The 22,208-nt window shown below is 36.1% G+C and overlaps 1 protein-coding gene across 16 annotated transcripts in view; it reads right to left on the reverse strand.

Annotated features, from left to right (window-relative positions):
- DMD (dystrophin) overlaps positions 1-22,208 on the reverse strand; it is a 2,092,562-nt gene that overhangs the window by 1,184,474 nt on the left and 885,880 nt on the right. For all 16 annotated transcript variants that reach the window (XM_053201917.1, XM_053201921.1, XM_053201923.1 and 13 more), the window contains 4 exons: positions 17,662-17,832; positions 4,449-4,628; positions 4,015-4,143; positions 2,312-2,482 (listed from right to left, as the gene is read on the reverse strand). In XM_053201917.1, coding sequence (XP_053057892.1) covers positions 2,312-2,482; positions 4,015-4,143; positions 4,449-4,628; positions 17,662-17,832 — 651 coding nt within the window. The remainder of the gene's footprint in view (positions 1-2,311; positions 2,483-4,014; positions 4,144-4,448; positions 4,629-17,661; positions 17,833-22,208) is intronic.

Below are 22,208 nucleotides of genomic sequence, written 5' to 3' on the forward strand. Positions count from 1 at the left end.
CCTTTATCTTACAAACACTAAAACAGAATTGCAGGGAAATCACATGTTCGGCCTAATGCTGACAAAGTTAGGCTGGGAATTCAGTCTTTTATGTCCGATGGTCTTAATATTATACTATGTGCCTGCTGGAATTACCTCATTAATTGAATATCTTCATAAGGATGTACAAGCGTTAAGCACATATGATTGTAAAAACTATTTAAGCTTGTGTTTGTAAACCTATTTTTAACAAGTATTTTTTGTATCCTTGCATATTTCCACACTCACTAGCCCAGTGCAATGAATGTACCAGCAAAATGTTAGATAAGCTCTACCTCCATGTTTTTGGTTTCAGCATGATGATAGGGCATAATTCTCTTTCAAAGCCCTGCACCCAGTCATCTTTATTAATGTAGAGAAAAAGGAGTACTTTGAAAAGTGACAATGTGATTCTCTTGTTAATTAATCTATCATCGAAAATACTGATTTAAAATCTCTTTTACGCCGTTCTTCAGGAAGGAGAAAAAAAAGAAGTGCATCAAGTGGCTCTCTTTATGGAAGTAAGTGACAAAGTTGTACAGAATATAGAATGCAAATTCACAAACTTCTCTTGGCCATGCTAAGTCTGTCAGCTTCTATCACGCAGGTTGAGTTCTCATTTTTCAGCATCTACAAGTCACAATCTTGTGACATAACTTGTCTCAATCTGCTATTGAAAAGGTCAAGAAGATAATGCCAGGTTTTCTCTTAAATATTCTGCAGCTTAGTGATATGTATAACAGGAAGAACATAAAACCTAGTAACCTAGTAACGAAGGATTAGCATCCATTTTTTAAGATGACTGAAAGAGCCTTTGGTTGTTTAGATATTACATATTCAGATGATAATCTCTAGAGGTAAAACCAATTGTCTTAAGCATCAGAATAAATTCTTCCAAAAACAATTATATGCTCTGAAAATAGAATTTCGGAGCCTTTTAGATATTTTCCAGGTGAGGACAGTTTCCATAAAATAGCACATAAATGAGTATCACTAACTAGTTAACTTAAACATTGCAAAGAAGCAACAATGAATAAAGGTAAGCTAATACTTTTTTGCCTTGGGAAGGCGAGCTTTGGAGGGTAACTATGTTTCATGCATATAAAGTATTTGAAATTCATACCACGTTACCATATATTCTAGAAACTCTTTTAAATATGTACTAGTACATGTAACAATGATACATTGGAATGCCTTAGAAAATGTAGCAATTGTAAATCATGCTATTATGGGTGTCCATATTTATCAAAATTATTTTCAAACATATTCTCCTATTGTTCCAGAAGTCAGCACTTACCTGACATATTACATCATATTGTCTCACAAGTATTTCAAGAATGTTTTTCTCATTTAAGATTATTTATAGCAATTATCTGTATATGTAAATACACATATTTATTTTACATACATTTTTGTGTTTTAAAGCATATCATGTATATTGAAAAATGTGTCAAATGACATCTTAGAAAATTTGGGGTAGTTCCTTGCAATTTGACACTCACCCAAAAGAGCTGGATTTCTATTTTTATATATTGTTGCAAGCAACCTATTTGATAAGATTTTTGTCTTCATTAAATGTTACACAAATATAAAGGATTATCATGCAAAATTCCATATCCCCTGGTTCTTCATTAAATAGAATCAATATAAACAGACATATAAAATTACAAAATTAGGTTATATAAGCTTTGCAATTATTTGTATTTATGGCTTGAGCATGTTATTATAGCCTAATGGATTTTGTCACAGTACGTATCGGCAATTAGCAAGAGCAAGTTAAATACACATACATACACACATGTGCACAACCAATAAAGAGAATACAAACACCCTAGATCATGCAGGAGATGTACAAGGCCCCATTTTTGATATGTGATCCATATTACACACAAGCAATATTATATTTGGCATAAGAAGTCAGCAGTGCTTTCCTTAGATGGATGTCTTTTGTGCTTTTGTTTGTCGTTGTTGGCCTGCAGCATGCTATTTGTTACTTTGCTGTAGGTTACCCCTGAAAGTACATATGTAAACCAGTACAGAATGCAGTTCTAGAATAGCTGTGGCATGTAAAGAAAAATGACAGAGAGAGGGAGACAGAGAGACTGGTGGAGGGGAGTGGGGAGAGATTGATCTCCCATGAGATTCAGGGGTAAAATTTCCTTAAATACATTTTGGCCTTCATTTTCGTTTTGAAAACCTTGCCGTGGGGGTCGCCCGCCCCCTTCAGAGTACTGCGCAACCTTCGCAAGAGATCATTTATCACTAGTTTCCACCTTGGAGCAGATCTTCCTACCTTTCCAGTCTTAATTCTGTGAGAAATGGCTGCAAATCGATGGTTGAGCTCTGAGATTTTGGGCTCTACTACTTTCCTGCAGTGGTCGCCGCGGTTTGCCATCAGGTTTGCTGCTTGGTCTCGTGTGGAATCCACCTTTGGGCGCATGTCATTCATTTCAGCCTTTAAACGCTATATTCCGTGAGCAAGAGACAGGGCTTGAAGTTAGTAATTAAGTGGAAGTTGAGAGACAGCAAGAGAGCGAGAAAGAGAAGGAAAGAATGAGCACATGCAGAGGAGTTGAGAGGGAGGAACGAAGTCAACTTCCATAAAAGAGAGGAGTAGAGTGGGAAATGTGTGTGATCTCAGGAATATTGGCCACAGTCCTGGTCTAAGTGTGATCTATGTTTATGTAAAGTGTTTACTTAGTCTCAGGAGGCGCGAGGGATGTTTTCTTGGCTACCCTTTGTTGCCTGTGTTGACTGTAATATTTTTTCTTTAGTCTTATTTTATCTTCACGTGACTCAGTTTCATAGCTGTGGGGTAACCTTAACGTATGCTCGGGAAGAAAGGCAGCTGAGGAACAATTTTCTTTTCCTTCCTAGGTGTCATGGGGAAAAAATGGACTTTCCAACAGATAGGAATTCAGTGTCAAAGACAGAGGGATTGACGAAGGTTTTGCCTGACTCGAGAGGTCAGAGAGACTCTAAGTGAAACAACTCAGCTCCTATTATTGCAAAGGCCTTGAAGGAAATGCCACCTTAAGATGGCATTCCCTAGCTACACATCAAAGGACAAAGAGAGAGCAAAGTAAGGTACACAAAGGAGAGTAATTTGTTTTGGGGATAACCTGAAACATATCCACAGTTTTTCATCAAAAATGAATTGTAATCTTTGGAAAATAGGCGCTTCATAAAAAAGAAATGAATGAATCGTACACACAGAAGCTACAGTTTTCGGGTGCTCCTTAAGTAATAACCCCCTAATTAAATACAATTTTTTTCAGCAAAACAGAATAAGGACTCATTAATTCAAATGGAATTTGTTATATTTCAAGTCTTCCTATTTAAGATGTTATTGAAGAGAGATAATATAGCATCAACAAGAGAAATTCGCACATTATACCTCTCATATCCTTTTATAGCCACCATCTTTAAAAAGTAAAAATTAAGTTGCCTTTGAGAAAGATGACTTAGGATGTCCTAATAATTGGTTCTAATACACAAAGAGAGAACACAAAGCCATGTTTACTTTACATATAGCGAAAAATAAAAACCATCCAGTTTTATATAAGCTCAATATTGTTACTAATTCCTAAGATTTGGATTGCATACGCAAAATGCCCAGATGATTGGATTTCAGGTTTTACTCAGAATGGGCTGTGGATGATACTGGAAAATGGATCCTTGTGTGAGATATAAGAACGTACTATGACTAGTAAAATGGGCAGGAGTTGGCAACATGACACCAAAATAAATCCCGGCATCCCTTTGTCATCAGAGTTTAAATTGTGCGTAACGAGCTGAGAGGTGGATATGGAGATATCCAGATTACAAAACTCTTCAAAGTTATTAACTCCCATTGGAATTAAGGAAGTAGGGAGGGAAGGAAAGTACAAAGGCAGAAAGGAAGGAAGGAAGAATTTTTTCACTCTTATTAAGAAGTCCTTGATGAGCGACATAATTGTGCAATTAGAAAATTACTTTTAATATTTTATTTGCTACCTTAAGTATGTCTTCTTTTTGCTGAGGTTTCTTTTTCTCAGATTCATCCAAAAGTGCATCAGCCTGAATGATCCAGTTTGTGATGTAATCCACATTCTGGTCAAAGTTTTCCATGTGTTTCTGGTATTCCTTAATGTTAAAGAGACATACCATGACATATTATTGATTAGACAATATTCTTAAAAGAGTTGTCCTACTTTCTACAATATTAAAAGACACAAAAAAGTAGTATCATTCAAAATGCACTTAAATGTGGTCTCCATACAAAATACGGCACAGACATGGAAAGAGATTAAAACAGAGTTGCAGATGTTGAATTAAGAGCCACCATTTATGTGGAGCTGAGGAATTTACAGACACAAATATTATTATTCAAATCACATGTAATTTCCTTCTTACAATGCAGAGGGCTTGAAAATCCTCTGGCCTCTTACCAGCAAAAGGTTTAACCACTCTTCTGCTCGGGAAGTGACAGCTATCCAGTTACTATTCAGAAGACTCAGTTTATCTTCCACCAAGGCCTCCTTCTTGCCCAAAACCGTTTTCAAGGCCTCTCCTAGCTCTGTGACACTCTTTAGGTGAACCTTCTGTTTCTCAATCTCTTTCTGAGTAGCCTGTGAAAAGGACAGTACTTGAGCTTGGAGTAATATATTGTAGACTTAAGATTTAATGCTTTTGAAATGACCATGTGTATGGTTACTATAATAAGATTTTTTAAGGACTTAAACCTTCCATGTGTCTTTATGGGTGATGCAAATCACACTATAAATATTGGAGTTTCCTTATTGGGTATATATAAACATATAAGTATACATAAACACGATTAATTTCTATTTATTTATGATGATATATATTTAACAGATAAACATACACATTGTCCACTGAAACATATTTATATTTACTTACTTTGTAAATATACTGAGTGAAGACAGGCCTTAGAAACCTTATCTACAAAGAAGCAACTGCTTTTAGAAAAGTCAGTAATTACTGCACTCTTACATTTCTACAGGAGAAATTGTCGGCATTTTGGTGCCACAAACCTATTTGGTAGTTCATTAAACTTAAGGAGTCCTTCTTATAATAATATTTTTAAAACCAAATTTAAATCCATCGGATTTTAAGGAAAATGAGTTATACTGGAATACAATATACAAAATGTCTTTTGCCACCTTGTAAGACAGTAATGCCTATTTTCTTTACTAACGTGTGTAACTAGAGTAATCGAGCATCAGATCTTTAGGATGATTTCACAGTAGGCACGACCGTAACTGGCATTTTGAAATACATACAATGACTAGAATGTGATATAAAATGATCTGCTCTCTCTACTGGTGGCCAAGTCGCAGAGACTGCTGAGATTGCTGAGGTCTGTTGCTCGCATTCATAACTGAAAAAAAATGCTAACTTTCAATTAGAGGTCTATGAAAATGAAGAGGTAATATTAAAATCCCTTAAGAGAGCACTGCTGCTTTTTAAGTCTTAACTTACAAAATGTGAAAACAAGCACATCTAATATGAGAAATCATGTAGAAAGTTGCTAGAAAAACTGATCCTAGTATAAATGTTTACTGTCGGCTCCACCTCCAGCCCTTGTCTTGTGATCTATCATGGCTGACCAGGTGACCAACTTGCACCTCCCTGCCTCTGCCCCGGTCCCTAACTGCCCACATACAGTCATTGGATATTCACTAGGGAGTAAGGCAGAGCAGATATTCTCAAGAAGTTTAACTAAAACATACAGGGACTGTGATAACACACCAGCTTAGAGGTCATTTAGAAATGAAACTGACGTCTTCACCACAGGAAACCTAAGTCATGGTAGGACAAAATCGCTTTGGAGCAGCAATAGAAAGAGGAAGGAGCCTACCTGCGAAGAGGCAAATGAAACCTATGCACAGAGAGTAAGAGAGGTGGTCCACGTAATCAAGAGAGAGGGTCTCTATGAGGCCAGCTTATAGCCCATTTCTAACTCCTTGATGGCCTCAATGTCTCTTTTCTATCTTAATAATAGAAAAGTCTGAATAGTTGCTGTGGCTGGCTTTCTTTCACACCACCCGGTCCCATTGCACTCAAAACCGCTATGTATACACGTCTGGTTTTTGCTTTTCACATGACATAAATAGGGGGAAATAAATGAGGCAAAAAGATTGTAGAAAATAATTTGTGTACAAAAGACATGGTTTCTCCTATTCTAAGATATTCTTGAGTATTTGTGTTTTTCTTTTCCAATATAAAAATATCTGAAATTGTTATGGGCAGTAATTTATGGGAAGTAATTATGGGCAAATGAATTCAGGGGCTATCACGTAGAGGCTTCCTTGTAATGCAGGTGTCATCTGTACTACATGAGTTAGCTTAGCAACACAGAAGGAATTCCTTCATGCATCAATCATAAAAGTTACTGAGCTCCTACTAAAAACATAACTGTTGTAGCAATGGCATCGGTGATTCTACTTAATATCTTTATGGAAATTATGAGAAATACTTCCTGTGCAGGACAAATATCCCCTCTGGAGTTTGATGTGGGAGTGGTCATGGGCTACATTTCAGCCCTTTCATTCCTTTCCTCTGCAACCTTGTGTATTACAGAACCTTTACAACCTTCCGTGGTGGTCATTGTTCCAGGCACTGTGAATAAGATGACAGAGAAAGTCCCTTCCTTATACAATTTAGACTCTAGATGTGTTTGTCAAAGATATGGAAAGATATGCAAATGAACATTGCCTACTTCCTGCATTCGCTCCAGACTAGTGGCTTGTCACTAGAGTTGACTGATTCACAAAGGTAACGCCTCACAAAGTTGAATCTTATTTTGTATTTGGATTGTTAATTATATCTTAAATTGTCCTCAAGATGACACAATGTTTTGGCTTTGATGTAAAAAGTTGTTGTGCACGCAGACATTTGTCTCTTCTATGCCAGGCAATGCAATTAAAGGCAATGTGAATTTCCAAACCTCAGAAGGGCTGAAGTTTTGCATTTAGGAAATATTGTTGCCCATAGTTCATGGATCACAACCAACTATTATGGGTTAAACATCTGCCAAAATTCTACAGCTAATTTTCAAGACAGAATGTTTAATGTCCAGGGATACTTCATTCAGCTAATGAAAAGAATAAAACAGGAAATGTAGGCAGTTTCCAGTGTCACTCTAGCTTCTTCAATATTATAAGATAGGATTCAGAGATATTGAAGTTATCTCCATCACGAACATGAGCTTGAAGAAAGCAGTGATCATCATAATGGTTCATAACTGCTTATGTCCAAAAGTGACTGTTGAGAAAATTTACATTCTTACCATAAAAAAAAAACCATAGCGTTAAACCTTTACACGTGGTATTCAAGAACGGATTGGTATTAAGTCATTTATATAAATGGTATTTTTCATTAGGAAAAAATATTGTGCTCATTTAATAGATTTTTAACTTTTCCCTACAATAGTTTTTTTTTTTTTACAATAGCTTCAGTGTATAAGATGGATTTATTTTAAATTAAAAGTATGCTAAGCAAAATAAGTCAGAGAAAGACAAACATGATTTCACTCATATGTGGAATTTAAGAAACACAACAGATGAACGGAGAGGAAGGAAAGGAAAAATAAGCTAACAACACAGAGGGAGGCAAACCATAAGAGACTCTTAAATAAAGAACACAAACTGAGGGCTGCTGGAGCGGAGGTGAGTGGGGGGATGGGCTGAATGGCTGATGGACATTAAGGAGGGCCCTGGCTGGGATGAGCACTTGTTTGTTACATGGGAGTGATGAATTACTGGGTTCTGCTCCCCAAACCATTATTACACTGTATATTAACTAACTTGAATTTAAATTAAAACAATTAAAAGTATGATTTTAACATAATATGATCTTAGACTTCAAATAAACATACCCATCTTGCTTTCTGAAGATCTCAATTTCAATTAGTAAATTTGGTTTTGGTGTTTAATATCCACTCTGTACTGTGCCAATCACTGCCAGAGATTAGAAAGGAGCTAGTCTTTGCATACCTTGCTTTAATTTTACCCACAGTGTAGCTGCAGAGTAAAGCTAAAATGCAATAAAATAATTTGATATTGTACTAGAAAGCACATAATTTGTTGACTAGTAGTCATGGCTGGGATGAGCTTGAATGGCTTTAAAGGAGAGGTGATACTTGAAACTCAAATTCACCATAAAGGACTGCATGGTTTGGACCGACTACGGACAAAGTGCAACATGACGAAAAAAATATGAAGGTCAGAATCAAAAGCCACCGAAAGGAAAACATGGGGTACTTATAAGAAACTAAAAACATACATTTTATGATATTAAGGAACCAACCATTCTCCCATTTCTAATAGTTTCCCCTATCACAAGAATGTCTATATTTGCTATTTTATTAAGAACTGAACTGCTAGGTTGAACTCCAGCTACTGTTTCAGCCATTCTCTCTATACCCTTACTCACGCCTCTCCAAGGGATGAAGTTATTTACGGGGTTGGTGAGTTGGGGAGAAAAGAGTTGAACAAACACGATACTTCCTTCTCTTAAAAGGCATCCAATCCTCAACACACATCACTTCTCTGGCTGCCTTGTTGGGTGAGACATGGAGAGGGTTCTGAAGGGTAAACCCTTCAGAATAAACAAGTTCAAATTCAGTGACTAGAGTGACTAAGTTGTAACTCAACTTTTAGGGTTTTTTTTTTTTCAATCATGGAAGTTTTTAAGGTTGATTTTTAGGCTGAGTACATAGCAAAATCATGCACATTCAGTTTTATTTTGACCTATATGACATGGCCTTAAGCCCAATTTTGGGAGTTTCAAGAGCAGCTTAATGTGAAATATACACTGGGCACTTGGGGTTTTTAACGACACAGGAAAAATATCAGCTCGGAGTAGAACTTGGTTTAAATATAAACTGCCATAAAGTCTAACATATTTTTATTGTCCATACGTTTAATTTGTAACATTTAATAGCTCCCGAATAGTCAAAATATTAAACACTAACTTCCATGATTTCAAAGAAACAAATCTGTTGTCTACTTCTTCCTAGCCATAGCAATTTTCAAATGCTACTCCAACTTACTGATAATACAAAAGGGGTGGCATAGGATACTTTCTCCTAATGAAGATACCCATGTGTTCATGTGAAGGATGGCCAATACATTCTGATTCATTCCTCTTATCTCTAAGTTAACTCACTCGACTCTAATTTAAAATGGCATGAGGTTCCAGGATTCAGCCAGCAGCTTATCAACTCACTTCACTGATGGGTTAGCAGGATGGGAAAACTTGTCCCCTTGGTCTCTGATGATCACACCGTGACATGAAGGAAACATTTCTGTTAATTTTATATAAAGGTAAAATGGTAAAAACTGTACAATTAATTATCTGGCCCCAGAGAAACACCTGCACACCTATTTTCGGACTGGGACTGAGAAACATAGCCCACTTGGGCTTGATCTCACATGGTCTGCTGGCTTCCACAAGTTTTCCTGGAATTTCCCATTGACTTACAGTCTTTGGCTAAGTTCTCTGATTTCCTATCATTCCCTCTCCCCACCCCCAGCCTTTTGAATCTCTAAGGGTCCCCTGTCCCATAGATTCTATCTTCATTCAGCCCCACATCTAGTAAAAAATGTGCCATAATACCATTTCCATATACCTTTCTCCTTTTACTAAGATGGTACTAGATTCTTCATTTTAGCTCTTTGTTAATCCCTTATGTAAGTTCCCTCTAATATGGATGAAGCGTTAACTGAAGCACCTAAAACGTATCTTAAAAGGTTCCCCTCCCCAAGTGGGTTCTGCATTTTAGTCAGTCTACAGAAGTATTAGACTATTTCATCAGGAATGGGAGAGAGTTTTTTCACCTTTCGGTACAAAATGTATTTATGGGAATAAAATTTAAAAATTACATTACTGCAATTCTAAAATGCACTTTGTCACATATTAAGATTTCTAAAATTGACATGACACTTACAATTTGTATTTATGTTTAAGGTGGTGGTGTTTCTTTTGAGCCACAGCAGCTGTAATTAAATCAATGGTGCATCATACAATCTAATATCTTCAATGTGATAAAATACGTTACTAATTGTCTTCTCAGGTCCCTACATTACTCTGCCATGGCTGGAGGTTTAGGACATATTTTATTATTAGGCTAATGTGACAGAATAATATAATGATAAATTCAGAAAGAACATAAAACATTAAATGGTGGATTTTATGGCAATGTGTATTGACTTTTTATTAATAATGTATTGTCTATTAAAGAAGAATTTCATGAAAGCAAAATGTGCAGAACAGAAATTATAGCTATAACTATAATGACAGTGAATAGTGACTCCAATGGCATTTAACAGATGTTCTATTTTCTAAGTAACAGCTGCTTGATGCATTCATTGTACCAAGTTAATGGTCTGCTAGTGTTATTTCACTTCACAGATAAATTACTATGCCTGCTTTAAAAAAAAGATATGTAATTTTTCATGGGAATGATAGTGTAACAGACTTTAGAAATAAGTAATAGTTCTCATGCTTTTATAGCTAAAAGGAGTGATGAGTTGAGGCAATTATCCAGATAATCTAGGACCAGAGGCCAGATCTCTTTAAACTACGAAAGGTGATTGTTTAAAAAAAAAAAAAAAAAAGTACAGGGCATGGTTGACTGAACTGAATGTAGATCTCGTTACGACCACTTATATTGCATTACCTAGTGGTTCGCAAACTTTGTTGAATTACTAGACACACTGGCCACATTCAGGTCAATTACATCATAATCTCTAGGGGTGGGCTCCAGGCACTGATAGTCCTTTAAATTTTCCCAGGTGATTTCAGTGTGTAGCCAATGCTGAGAAGCAAGGGGAAAACAAAATGATACAGTTTGTCACAAGATTTTACTGGGTGATTGTCATTAAAATTGTAGGACTGAAAGGACAGCAGAAAGATAACTGAGTCAACTTATCACTTTCTTCCGAATGCTGAACATTATAAAAATCTGTCCCTGAAATCAACGTGAAAATCACAATGATCTGTTACATGAGTGGCTATTTAGGCATCAATTATTTTGCATTATTTAACACCCTGAATTGAATTCAACATTTGTGTATATGTGTGATTCTTTCAGTCAACTCTGGGTATCCCAACACTACTTTACTTTTAGTAAAACCTAACGGTCAACTGATGAAAAATGGTAGATATGTACGATCCCCAAAGCGGATAGATCTAAAGTATTATAGAACCAAAATTATTTTTCCACGGAATTATATTTGATCATTGTAATTTTTACACAATACTGTGAATATTAAAAGGGCTCTAATGTAGCTGAATTATTTAAGTGGCTTTGAATTTTTGACTACTGAAACTAAATTTGGAATGCATGAAATCTGCTACTGGTTAAATCAGAAAATCATATAGATTAAATTTTGCTGAAGCTTATATTTTCCAAACATAATGATATCATCTGAGATATAAACTTCTATTTAATCACATAACTATCTGCTTTCTACAGTTATATTTTTGTGCTCTATTCATATGCTAAATAATTGTAGCCATATGGGATATTGAGAATTGATTTACTTATATCTAACTAATCAAACTGATTTTAAGACATTAACAAATGATATTTCAAATCCGCACTTAGCCTTTGTATGTGTCAATGTATGTCAATTGGTTTCCATACAACACCCAGTGCTCATCCCAACAGGTCCCCTCCTCAATACCCATCACCCACCCCCCATCGACCCTCAAAATATCAGTGTGAACGATAAATACCTTTTTGGGTCACTTTGGTTAGGTTACCTTAAAATTACTAGAAAATATGACTTCTAACAATAATTACAGTGGGGGCATCTGGGTGGCTCAGTCAGTTAAGCGACTGACTTTAGCTCCGGTCATGATCTCACGGTTCGTGAGTTCGAGCCCCGAGTCGGGCCCAGTGCGGACATGCTCAGAGCCTGGAGCCTGCTTCGGATTCTGTGTCTCCCTCTCTCTCTGCCCTCCCCGCTCTCGTGCTATGTCTCTTTCTGTCTCTCAAAAATAAATAAATGTTAAAAAATAATTTAAAAGGTAAGTAGTGTGGAAAAAACCTACTGAAATCAGAGACAATATTGTACTGCCAGTACTTCTATTTTCTCATCTATAAAGTGGGAGCATTTGATCAGATGATGCTCATATTTCCGTTTGTTCTAAAAGTTATCACAATGTTAAAAGCACATCAGCATTTTTCTCTTCTCTCACAGTGCTTTGTCATTATGTTTTACTTTTCATCTCTTCAATTGCCATTGATTTTATTGAACAGATATTTACCGAGCATACCCTATGTGTCATATATCATGTTACGTGAATGGGAAACACCAGTGAACAAAATGCACATCTCCACCTGTTCTCTCAGCAAGTGAAATTGTTAATGTCCATGTAGCAGTCCAAGGAAGTAGAAACTGTCATGACAGCTCAGGAATCCTGTGTCGTGCTAGTACACTCCCCAGCTGCTGGTAATCACTTCTAGTTTGCCTTACCATTTCCTTCCACTCTTTCCGTGTCTACTCTATCGACATCAGTGTTTGTGATCTCAACCTGGCACTCTCTCTCAACAGAGATTAGAAAGGTATGAAGGGGCAGGCTGCCTGGGTGGCTCAGCCCATTAAGCACCCAACTTTGGCTCACGTCAGGATCTCATGGCTCATGAGTTTGACCCCGATGTTGGGCTCCGGGCTGACAGCTCAGAGCATGGAGCCTGCTTCGGAGTCTGTGTCTCCTTCTCTGTCCTCCCCTGCTTGTGGTGTGTTTCTGTCTCTCTTCTCTGTTTCTCAAAAATAAATAAACACCAAAAAACAAAATATGAATGGGGAATAGGTCTGATCATGAGATGGTCACCAACATTACTGTTACAGTTCCCCTAAGGCATCTCTGTTCTCCAGACCATGCAGCTAGGAATGATCTCCCCTTTCAAAATATTAATATTAATTTCTCTCTCTTTATCACCACTCTAATAGAGGTAGACAGTTTGAATTTAAAAATACAGGGAAAGGGCGACTGAGCTTTAGAAAGTTCAAATTAGCATTAACAGTGTAACTTTTCAATTCCCATTATTAAACTTTTATCTCATTTCTGTTACTATTTTAAAATGTCTGCTTTCTGTTATTTGAATTTAAACTGTTTTCTTTTACCTTTTAAAACTTTGGAATACATTTTCAATGTATTCATCTTCTCCCCTCTACCTGCAATCTGGAAGTGTAGTCATATGGTGAGAGTTGACAGCACAGTTTTCCTCATTCCTTCTCTCCTCGAGACTGGAAAATCTGATCTGGGATACCTCAGATATTCTCAGGTTTATAGTCTTTTCCCAAGTACGTGCTACTTTTAAAGACCTGGAAATGTGTCATATAGCACTATCTTTAGGAAGACCTATGTGTTCTAACATCTATGGCTTTGAACATGTGACAAAAGGATTGTGAGCAGGAGTGAAACTAAAATGAGAGAATCTATTTTCGATTGTTCACTTTAACAACATCATCGGCCTATCAAAATGATCTTGCGGTGCCAAACTCCGGATACTTGTTCAGGAAGAAGACACGGAAAGTCCGGAATCAGGCTCATGGCATTGTTTCTGCATTGAAGCACGCTGATAGAAAAATGGCTACACAAACCTTTTTATTAGGTTTTTTTTATAAGAATATTAATAAAGGTGCTATCTCATACATGACTTTAATTTTTCTTCCGTAGCTAAATTTTAGGAAAAAAGCTCTCACTAGTAAATTAAAAATATTTTAATGATAGTTTTAATAATTTGAACACTTTTGAAACTCATAAATAAGTTTCCTTCCGTAAGTATCGTACACTTAAAAAAGGTTAAGTGGCTAGATCGCATGTTAAGTGTTCTTAGCACAATAAATAAAAAAAAGTCTGTTTACTTCTTATTTTGCCCAGTGGGAAGCTTGGTGCCAAATTTTGAGGCTTTACCCTCCTCTGCCTATTACACTATCCATGGAATATTGTGGGCATATTTCTGTGCAACGTTTCCATCATTTTCCTTCTCTAATTTTCCCTTTCTTTAGTTTTCTAATTTATTTGTGCTTGACCAGGTGAATCATGTGTATCTCTTTGAGCCATTCTAAATATTTTTTTTTCCGGAACGACATATATAATAAATAAGTATAATTAGAATAGAGTAGAATTAACACTCAAAAGATTTAATAGTAGGCAATATATTTGAAAGTATCTTCTGTTTGAATAAACTGAAGGTCAAATAAATGCTTCACTAGTAACTAAATTTGATACACAAGAATGTTTTTATATAGGCATTCAAATATTTATATATATAAATAAATATAATGTTCTTAGATCAACAGAACTGAAAGAAATTCAGTAGAAATAAATGAAACAGTTTAAAAATAAATTGACTCTACATATTAAAATTTTCTCCAAGTCAAAAATACTTGGAATGATAGGCAAATACATTCAATGTATTGCATTTAAATGAATACTCAATTTCTTTTCAAAAAAAATCTGACATTTACCCTTTGAAATTGCAGACAAGACTGACAGTTTGAGTCAAGTTCTCCACCTACCAAGAAAGCATGGGAAATAAGAATGTACTAGGGAATCACGGGGTTTTGTGTATGAGATTGTTTTCATTTTAAAAAATTATCATCAGTGTGGCTGCTTTAGATGTGTAGGTCACATGCTTTTATTATATGGTTGTGACTTTTGAAAAAGCTGTAGGCACCTTCCAGATGAGTTTATTAAACAAAGTATGTAATCTGGATCCAAATGTGCATACTTTCATTTGACCACTAAGGGGTCTTAGAGCATATCATTAGCAGCTTAGTGTTTCAAAATATCCAGAGAGAGTGATAAATTACCACAAAAGAAAAGAAATGCCAGTTTTCTATACTTTTTTCCTATTGGATCCCAAATTAGTATTACTCCTTGGTTTCATGGAAAGTAATTTCCAGATGGACTCAATAACTTGACACATCTCCAGACCCTTCAAGCCCTCTAATATGACAAGGATAATCTAGAAACTTTTGCCAAGCTAATTATATAATAGTATGGTTTTTTTTTTTTTTTTACTGATTTTATGGTGAAGCTAATGCAAACATCTCCTTAGGTGATGTACTCAGTGACCTTACAGAGACCGTGGAATTCAGAGCTCTTGTGTGGCACACTTCCATAGTTTCATCTCAGTCACTTGTAAATTGTAGTCAGAATTTTTTAAATCCCCTTCATTTCTAATTCTATTCTTTTGTGTACCATTATAGTAGCATTCCAAATTATATTTATAAAGCTACCCCATTGTTAGGAGCTGAAATGTGTCCTCTGGACATTCATATGATGAAGCCCTAACCCCAAGACTTTCGAATGTGACCAAATTGGGAGACAAAAAGGTCAGAGAGGCAATTAAGTAAAATAATGTCACTAGGGTGGGTCTTAATCCAATAGGGCTGGTGTCCTTAGAAGAAGAGATATTTGGACCCAGGGATGTACAAAGGGAAGATCATACGAAGACATGAGAAGATAGCTATTTATGAGCCAAGGAGAGAGGCCTCCAAACGAACCAAAACCCTGCCACCATCTTGACCTCAGACTTCCAGCCTCCAAAACGGTGACAAAATAAATTTCTGCTGTTTAAGCCACCCATTTGTGGTACTTTCTTACAGGAGACTTAGCAAATTAATATACCCATTACAATGGGGATATGAACACTTGAAGATATTGTCCAGAATTGTAAGGGGAGGGCAAGTGAGAATAAAGCCTGGATTATTTTCAGGAATCCTCTACATACGCTACCACTTTGCCCTTGCATGTTTTACTGTATTTCATACTCTAGTAGATCATAAGCATTTTCTGGTCCTTGTTTTGTTTGTGTATGAGTACTTATGGCAGAAACTGCCATCGACAGGGCATGGGTTTTTATAAAGAGAAACAGATGATGCAGGTCTCCCTCTGCCTGTATCTTATGATAAAAAGTGCAGGGCTGATACTGCTGGGGACCAAACTGCTATGTGTCCCCCAGAACGTATTCTCTTTTTTCACAAACAAACTCTACTCATCATTCAAGCAGGACACAATGGCCACCCAGTTAGGAACTATCTTTTGCCATCCTCCCTGGAAGCTAAATATGATCAGGTGACTAACATGTGGCAAATAAAAATATGGGCAAAATGATGCATGGAGCTTTTACAACAGAGCTTTAAGAGGGAGCTGGCTTCCCTCCACTTCCTTTTTTCCCTTCCTTTTATGGGCTGGGAGCGAAGTGTGGTGGTGAGCGAGTTATACCATGAGAATACAAACACCCAGAAGACTGCAGAACAATGAAATGGAAGCGATCTACCTTAGGAGAATTTCCTGGAACAAAACTACTTCCCCTATCCAGAACTATCTACCTTACATGAGACAGAAACAAACCTCTAACTTTTGGGAGCCATGCCATTTTTCACTTACTTCTCAGAGCCACCCAGCCTGCATCTAAGTATATGATTGCCATTGGCTCGAACTAAAGTATCACACAAAAATATAATACTTGTGTGGGTAATAAGGGAAAAAAATAAGGCCACTGTAATTTTTTCCTTGTCCCCTGTGAACTTGCTACTGTAATCATCTCACAACATATATGATCCTGACCTAATAAATCCAACTCAATATCTCCACCAATAAATCTATTCTGAGTGGGAAGAAAAAGAAATCATTCCCTACTCTTTACTTGAAAACTATTTATGTAACAACATTTTATCCATACTTGTCCCCTGAACTTACATAAAAGAAAATCAGTCTTCAGTTTTGGTCTTATTGTAGGATTGTAAGTTTTACTTAATGCAATTACAATTTCCCAAGTTTGGATAATCCAAATATCCTGCTGAATCAAAAATAAAGCACAGATTTCTTGAACATCTCACTGATACAGCAAGTGTTCGTTAATTTAAAAAAAATCAAGGGGGTAGAGTGTGCTGTGATTTTTTTTTTCTAAATGCCTAATGGCTCAGCAAAGTTTAAGATGAAAACACATTATTGATATTGACTGTTTCCTTTATATCAACAGCTTTTCAAGTAATCCGGTAATGAATCAACTGAAACAAAAATGAAGCTATGAGTACCTTGACCTTAAATTTTAGGGGGCAATAATGTCCGACTAGCTGTCAAGAGAAACAGCAAGTATGTACCAGCTGAAGATTAAAGGAAACCCTGTGCCCTTTGGTGATGGAAATCACAGCAGCTGCACAGACCCCTCGAGACTTTGTTTCTAATTGTGACATCAGCAATCTGCTGATCTTTCAAGACCTGTCCAGCCCAACTGTCCGCAGTCTGTGCCTCCTTGCTCTCATCATGGTTGTGGAGTCCCTCTAAGCAATCTTGGGCAGGCTAGGGAACAGAGAATCTCCTCTCTGGATTCACTGTCTGACAAATGATGCATGTATTTTTAAGGACTGATTCATAACCTACCTAATTCTAAACAAGCTCTGGGGAGATTCTGGCTACAGCTGCCCACCGGTTTTATCATGATTCAGAAATACAGAGTTAAACTACTGATGAAATTTTAAGGAAAGGACAAGTGAAGCAAGATAATATTTGTAATTCAACTACTGTTGCATATTAATAGTGTCTTGCAAATTCACATTGCTGTGTGTTTCTTTGTGTGTTAAAAATAACCTTCAGTGATACAGGCTTTACCTTTCCCCAGGCAACTTCAGAATCCAAATTACTAGGCATTCCTTCAACTGCTGATCTCTTCGTCAATTCCATATCTGTAGCTGCCAGCCATTCTGTCAGGGCATTCATTTCCTTTCGCATCTTACGGGACAATTTCAAGCATTTTTCCAACTGTTGCTTTCTTTCCGTCACCTGACAAGAATGATAATAAAATGTAACTTGGTTTACTTTTTCAATTTAGGTTTAGTTATACTCATGTAATAGGAACTTTAATAGTTTTATCATTTAAAAATACCCTTTTTCTTACTTTTCAAAAATAATATTTTAGAAAAACCAGATATTCTATTAATGGTGAACAGACACAGTCTGGGGAAGATGAGATCCTTTCTCCAAAAGACTCTGTCCTATATCAGGTCGGAAAAAAAAATCTATAATCATTTTCTTCAATATAAATAAAAATAATTTATGGTCAAATTTTTTTAAATATATTGAATGATGTAAGTTAAACTAAAGATATAACACACTGCTTTTAAAAAATGTTCAATCACCTACCAAATGGATGGCAAAGTTTACAATCCTCTGTAGACAAATGAGGTTTGCTAGTAAGGAATCAAAATGGAGAAAGAAACAATATGGCTTCTCTCAGGCAGTAAAATTATTTCTATAATGCTTAAAATGGTCAACTGTATTGTCATCGTATCTATAAAGTGCCTTAGTTTTCCAGAAAAACAACACAAAGAGTAAGTCACTTCCCCCTTAAATATTTTTTGCCATCCAAGGGGGGGTAAATGATTTAATTCCGAAACAAAATTTTTATCCCTATTAACAAAGAAAATCATAACCTGATTTTGTGTCCCAGTTTTCAATGTTTAGAACTAAACCCCGCCCCCCAAAATCAAATTCTTCCACATTCTCACATGGAGAATGAACAAATGCGTACCATTGCACAACCTCTCCAGATATGCCTACAATCTGTAAGTGTTTAGGGTTGGTGGGTTGAACAAAAAGCCCAGAATCTCTTCTTGATCTGTTGATCAATCCATCTATCTATACACAAACACACACACATACGCACACATCAACACATATGAATACATACTAATCCAGCCATAAGCATGAAAAATGCCAAAGTGACGATACCTTTAAAGAATTCAAAATGCTACAATCGAAATAAACACACTGAAATTTTGATATGGATTCCAAACACTCAACAAAATGTTTTAGTTTCTTTAGCAGAGGTGTATGCACATTAAAAAAAAATGTTTAGTTGCTGAGGCTGCAAATTCAATTTTTTTTTCTTTTACAGATTTCCCCCTTCAGGGAAGTAAAAGCATCTGCCCCTTGGACTGTGAGGATTTTATTTCTGTGTGGGAGAAAAAAAAAATGTACCTTACAGTGTGTTTCTGTGCATAGTTGTTTTTTTTTTCTATGCACTAGTGGTAGAAAAGGAATCTTAGATTCGATATTTCAAAGAAACTCTATCTTCCCAGAGCTAATGCATTATTGATTTTTATTTATTCTATTTTGTTTATATCCAGCTAAATAGGTTTTAATAAAACAGGAGACACTGCCATCTTAAGGAAAATTGAGTTTTACACTTTTGTGTGTACGTGTGTGGAAAAGGGATACATTTAAAAGAGTGCCACCTGCAGTAGAATGCCTCAGCAGTCGTTTCCTGGATACATGTAAGTGAGCCTGATAATAGCACTGACGACGTGAGCATGAGTATTGGAGGTTGATTGGCCTATTGCTATTTAAGTATATTCCCATAAAAATCAAAGCATAGAGAAGCCACCCAAGCAAGTCCTCAATTTCTATTCACTGAACAATGAAGCTAAGTTGATGATAATAAACAGATAAAAATATATTCTGTAAGAAAAGTGCTAAGGACTGAATTGCATCCCCTCCACTCTGAATTAAGACACTGCAGCCCAAAACCCCACTGTGACTGCATTTGCATATAGGATCTTTAAGAAGTGATAAAGGTTAAAAGAGATCTTAATGGCGAGACCCTAATCTGATATGACTGTGGTCTTACTAGAAGAGGAAGAAAGATCTCTCTTTGCTCCCACTCCCTATTCCCCCATCCTTCTACTCCCTCTCCTCACTTCTCCACCTTGAGAGGTCACAATAAGGATGTGGCTTATGCAAACCAGGAAGAGTGTCTTCCTAAGCTGGCACCTTGATCTTGAACTCCCCAGCCTCCACAATTGTTTGATCTATGGTATTTTGTTATGGCAGCCTGAGCTAACAAAAAAGGAGCGTACATTGAAGTCAGGCAAGTACAACTATATACATTCTGAAGACGATTAAAATAGAAGGTTTTTTTTACACAAGAACAACAATCTATTAAAATAGGCTTTGTTTTGTTTGATTTTATCAAATAGAACCACTGTTGTTGAAGGTACTTCAACAATTTAAATTAAGACTTTTTTTCTTGGAGAAGGAATACATGACTTACCACATTTCTGTAACAATATTTATATATATTCTTTTTATTGTTACTGCTTCTAAATTTTATTTCAAAAATAAATTTTTGCCCTGCCTTTTTACTGTATTCTATCACGCTATTAAAGTATGATTTCTTAGTATTTCATTTTGCTTTAATGACCTCACTAAGTGCCAAATGGTTAAAATAAACATAAACTTTCAAAGATATATTTTCAAGGTGAAATAGTACTTTACATCTTCATGAGACTCATTCACTTAATAATAAGTAACTTGGGTCACTAATAGTCTTCAAACATCATTTTTACTGTTTTACATTCAGGGACTATTTTATGTAAAATTTACTCTTGCAAAGGCAAAGATTTTGGGAAATTCTTCAAGGCAAAAGCAACGAAAAGGAAAGAAAATGAAAGGAAAGGAAAGGAAAGGAAAGGGAAGGGAAGGGAAGGGAAGGGAAGGGAAGGGAAGGGAAGGAAAGGAAAGGAAAGGAAAGGAAAGGAGAGAAAGAACGAAAGAACTAAAAGGCCCAGACAACATTCATATTTGAAAGCACAAAGAAACGACCTTTTCACAAGATATAGTTTTTAATAAAAAAAATCTATGAATAGATTGTTTTAGAGCAAAGTCACATAGGTCAAATTAGAGACTCTTGAGTAAAAAGAATAGCTTTCCAGAAATTAACAACTTGTAGCTTTATGATTAATATTAGAGATGATTCAATTCATGCTAAATACAGAACAACTGGCATCTGTAAAAATCTATAAACCCTAGATGAGATGCTAAGTACAGATACTACCTTCCCCTCTGTGGTTATCTTTAACACAATGATAAACTTGTCCAGAAGGATAGAGGCGCCTGGGTGGCTTAGTCAGTTAAGCATCTGACTTTGGCTTGGGTCATGATCTAACGGTTCATTTTGTGAGTTCAAGCCCTGTGTTGGGCTCTGTGCTGACAGCTCCGAGCTTGGAGCCTTAATCCAGAGGTACCTTGGTGGACTTACACAAGCACTTGAAGGGTATTTTATTTCAAGTTTATCACCGTGTTTTCCTATTTATTATGTATCAGTGTTCCCTACTTTTTCATCAATTGAGAAGGAAAACATTTTGCCATAGCATGACAGTGAGCTCCCTTTCAAACATGTGACATATAAATTAGCAAGTTTTTAAAATCTAAAAACAAAGATTGCCAACTAATGTCAATAGTTCTTCAGTTATTTCCAGAGTTCCATTTTAATCTAAAATTTACCTTCTCTTGGGAAAAAGTAATTTGCAGTTAGTACTTTTAAAACATAACCTTCCATCTACTTACAGGGTGAAATAGTAGAAATTTGTGTCTGTAGGGATACTTCACAAATGTGGACACACATTTATATTTGTGCCTAAAGTGAAGTAACAGGTTTCTCACCGATGTTGTTATATTTAATAAAGTGGAGAACGTGGGACGTAAAAATGTACTCTGTTCTCCCCATCGATCCCAGTAAATCTCCTTTATTCAGAAGGAAATTAAAATGTATGCATTTTTATTTTTTTCTGCTTTGGCCCTTATTTTACTCTATTTGTTTTATCACACGAAGTGTCAGGAAAATGAAACTGTCCGCAAATGCTCCTAATTTAAAGGTCCTCACCTGAAGTACTTAAATTTGTACTTATTCATCAATAGCCCTAAATGCCAAAATGGACTTTATTTGCATAAGTTTAAGCAAACAAACACGATGTTAATAAAATATTCTTATTCTCTAAAATACCATATAATATATTAAGATATCACAACTTTTTTAAAGACAGAAATGATTATTGTGTTACTGTGTCAGTATGTTAAACCTTAGCTGAGCACCAAAAATTTTTTTACAAAGTTTAGAGTAATATGAAATAAGAGCACACAAAAGGCTAGGTCGGTCCTTGAAGGTGACAAGTCATGCCATTATGACTATTTTTTATGATTACTATCATTATTTTCAGCCATAAAACTTCTAAATCTATAGAGCATAGATAGACAATGTTTGATTTGAGGGAAGTGGGGTAACGATCCTCGTCATTCCACTGTTTGGGAAAGCGGATAGAGAAATATAAACATCTTTAATTAACGGTGACATGGAATTGGGCACTGAACACTATCAGGAC

Source organism: Acinonyx jubatus, chromosome X, assembly GCF_027475565.1.
Source record: "Acinonyx jubatus isolate Ajub_Pintada_27869175 chromosome X, VMU_Ajub_asm_v1.0, whole genome shotgun sequence".
In the NCBI taxonomy this organism is placed as follows: Eukaryota; Metazoa; Chordata; class Mammalia; order Carnivora; family Felidae; genus Acinonyx; species Acinonyx jubatus.